The sequence below is a fragment of the Penaeus japonicus genome, unplaced genomic scaffold (genome assembly GCF_977035675.1).
Source record: "Penaeus japonicus unplaced genomic scaffold, GWHDUDI00000001_assembly GWHDUDI00000038, whole genome shotgun sequence".
Classification (NCBI taxonomy): Eukaryota; Metazoa; Arthropoda; class Malacostraca; order Decapoda; family Penaeidae; genus Penaeus; species Penaeus japonicus.
The window spans coordinates 3,045,642-3,048,894 of NW_028234440.1; the positions used below are offsets into that span (position 1 = coordinate 3,045,642).

The window sequence follows — 3,253 nt, forward strand, 5'->3', positions numbered from 1 at the left end:
CATACTTACAGACGTATATACATACATACGCACATAAACACACGCAAACTCACTTAAACACACACACACACACAACTACGTATATGTGTATGTGTATGTGTATGCGTATGTGTATATGTAATGTGTGTGTGTGTGTGTGTGTGTGTGTGTGTGTGTGTGTGTGTGTGTGTGTGTGTGTGTGTGTGTGTGTGTGTGTGTGTGTGTGTGTGTGTGTGCGCGCGTGTGCGTGCGTGCGTGATATACACAACATCGATCACAGAAGTTAGGAAATAAGCACAATTGTTCCAAGAACACCACACTTGAAGTTTCATCCAAGAGTGCAGCCAGCACACCTGCACGAAACCAACAGAAGGCTACCGACCTTAAACATAGGCCTAGGCGGCATGGGCCTCGGGTGATGCATCTGGGGTGACAGTCCGAGCGCCCCCAGCAGCCCCTGTGGGTGGTGGTGGTGCATCTGGGGTTGGAACTGGTGCTGGGGGAAGCCGTGGAGGTGCGGGGGGCGGGGCGGGGTGCAGCTGGTGGTGATGGGAATGTAGGGCTGGGGGCGCCCCAGGAAGGCATGAAGGGGTTCCCAGTATTCCCACTGCGGGGACGAGATCTCGCCTGCAAGCAGCTGCCTGCGCGTGCGGTTGTACAGCGCCTTCAGGTTGTTGAGTCGCTGGCGGGCCTCGTCTCCCGACACGTCCTTGCGGCGGGTGAGCGCCCCTGCGAGGCCCGCCCAGATGGCTCGGTGGTTCTTCTTCTCGCTGCTGAACTTGGCCTGCCACTCGTCGCTCGTGTACAGCGTGATCAGCTCCAGGGTCTCCTCGTACGTCCAGTTGCGCGACCGCCCGCGCTCCATGCCCATGCTATCCTGAAGGTCAGCCCAGCTCCCCCAGGGCATGCCAGGGGAGACCTCTAGGTTCATGTTCATGAGACCCGGGGGCAGAGGGGGCGGCCTGCTGGGGCCTGCCACCCCCGACATGAGCGAGTCGGAGACACCGCCTGCAGAAGTGACGGCGGGTGGCAGTCCGCGAGCCACGTTGGAGGGGGAGGCGTTCGAGGGGGACGTGTTGGTGTTGTTCACCATGCTCGGCCCCATGCCCATGGTCATGTTGTTGGGCATCCCAGTACCCATTCCCGCTCCCGCGACCAACCCCGCCAGGCCTAACAGCTGATGCGGGGGCAGCTGGTACGGAGCTGGGGGCAGCTGCGGGGACTCACTGCCCACGCCTGCACGTTCACTGTTCATGCTGGCAAAGACACTCGAGAAAGATTATAACGCGAAAAGTCCGGCGCTGTGGCGACACGCAGTATCTCTCACAACCACCAACACACACCAAATAACACAACAGTTCGACGCGGTCGCGGCTCTGGACTGGCGGGAACGCGGGCGCAGCTTCAAAACATTTGCGTTAACTGCTGTGCGCATGCGCCCCTCCAACTTCAGAGCGTCACTAAGGTCGTATCCCGCTGATAAAACTTACAACATCCGCCCCTATGGAACCCATTATCATTTGATGATCGTCAAGTCAGCGCGACCCCGATATAAGCCCCCCGCACCCCGCCATCAGGCGCCTGATCATCATCATCACCATTATCATCATCATTACGCGGGCCGCGTCGGACCCAAACGACCGCCGGTAATGATGATGATGATCATTACGTTGATGACGCACCAGGAAATGACGATGGTAATGGCAGGGCCTAATGATAGTTTGTGTGTGGGAGGCAATATTACAGAATATAAAATATAAGGATCATGATAACAAACCTGAATACTTCATCAACTGTTCTGACCTCGTTAGTAAACACGTTTAGAAAACCGCGGTTCGCAATCTAGCGATTCTTTCACACACACACACACTCATTTCTCTACTCAATTTCATCATCGACATAACGGACTCTTTAAGTATGTTTAAGTTAATAAACCGTACGATCTCGCCAACCTTAGTCTCCACCACTCCCGCGCCACTATCTCTCTCTCGCTCTCTCCATATCTCCTTCGTAATCTTCTTTGCCTCTCAGCATGCATTATTCCTTCTTATTTGCGCTCTCTATCTACCTCATAATGTATAATTTATATCTTACATTTCTTTCCTCTCTGTGTCTCATTCTCCCTTTCGCTTGCGCTCTCTGAACTTGGATCTAACATTTCTTTCCTATCTCTTTCTCTCTCTCTTGTCTCTCTCTCTCTCTCTCTCTCTCTCTCTCTCTCTCTCTCTCTCTCTCTCTCTCTCTCTCTCTCTCTCTCTCTCTCTCTCTCTCTCTCTCTCTCTCTCTCTCTCTCTCTCTCTCCCTCTCGTCGCCACACTTGTTTAGACTGTTCGCCGATCGATTTTTCTTCTTTCTTTTCCCTTTCTTCCGTCCGGTTTGTTTATCAATTAATGGTCCTATCATCAGCTCCCTCGTTTCGCCAGCATTCTCGACAATGACCTTCCCCCGGATTTTATGGAACCAAGTTCTTTGTTTACTAATGAAACATTTATGCGGGATATACATAAAAGCTACGCGGGATTCGCCAAGAACCATTCCAGCGGAGAGACAGCCTTGGACGTGTTTTCGGAGTCAATAGACGTCGTTCAAATTACACGAACGTATTCACATTTCGCTACAAGTGATAACAAAACAAAAACAAAAACAAAAAAAAACAACCGCGACCCCCCTACAATAGCCACCCCTTCAACAAAACTCCTCTTGTTTCGCCATAAAAGATTTCATTTTACTTTGCACGGAGAGCGATAGAGCAAGAGGAAAAGAGAGAGAGAGTGAGAGAGCGAGAGGGCCTTAGAACGCACAAATGAGTCAGAGACCAACAAACTTATCAACATCTAATTACGGACATTAGTTTGTTCTGCAATGTCTAATTTCCGCGCGCAACTCCCAAATTATTTCCTGAAGCCACACAGCCCGGCATCATCCAACTTTCAAAAAAAAAAAAAAAAATTCATCTTGGTTCCATCTCATCAGCGTTGGAGCATGATGGAGGCGTGACAGGTGTGGGGCAGCACATTTGCCCAGTACCCCCCCCTCCCTACCCCCTTACCCCACCCCCAAGTACCTGACCACACCTCGGACTTGCATGAACCTCCCTCCCTCCCCTCCCCTCCCCTCCCCTCCCTCTCCCTACCCTCTATATCTCTACAAAGGGGGGTGGATGAGTTGGGGGGTAGGGAGGGGAGGGATTCGAATCTGTATCCACTCAAACGCGCACGTATCCCCCTGTCCGCATAGCCGTGCTTGGGTTGGTTCCTTGTAGACAACCCGAGTC

The 3,253-nt window shown here is 52.3% G+C and overlaps 1 protein-coding gene across 1 annotated transcript in view; it reads right to left on the reverse strand.

Annotated features, from left to right (window-relative positions):
• The window catches only part of LOC122262204 (uncharacterized), a 37,316-nt gene extending 35,923 nt beyond the window's left edge, over positions 1 to 1,393 (reverse strand). The window contains exon 1 of the mRNA XM_043030159.2: positions 362 to 1,393. Within this exon, the coding sequence (XP_042886093.1) occupies positions 362 to 1,234 (873 nt within the window). The 5' untranslated portion in view covers positions 1,235 to 1,393. The remainder of the gene's footprint in view (positions 1 to 361) is intronic.
• Between the last annotated feature and the right edge of the window lie 1,860 nt (positions 1,394 to 3,253).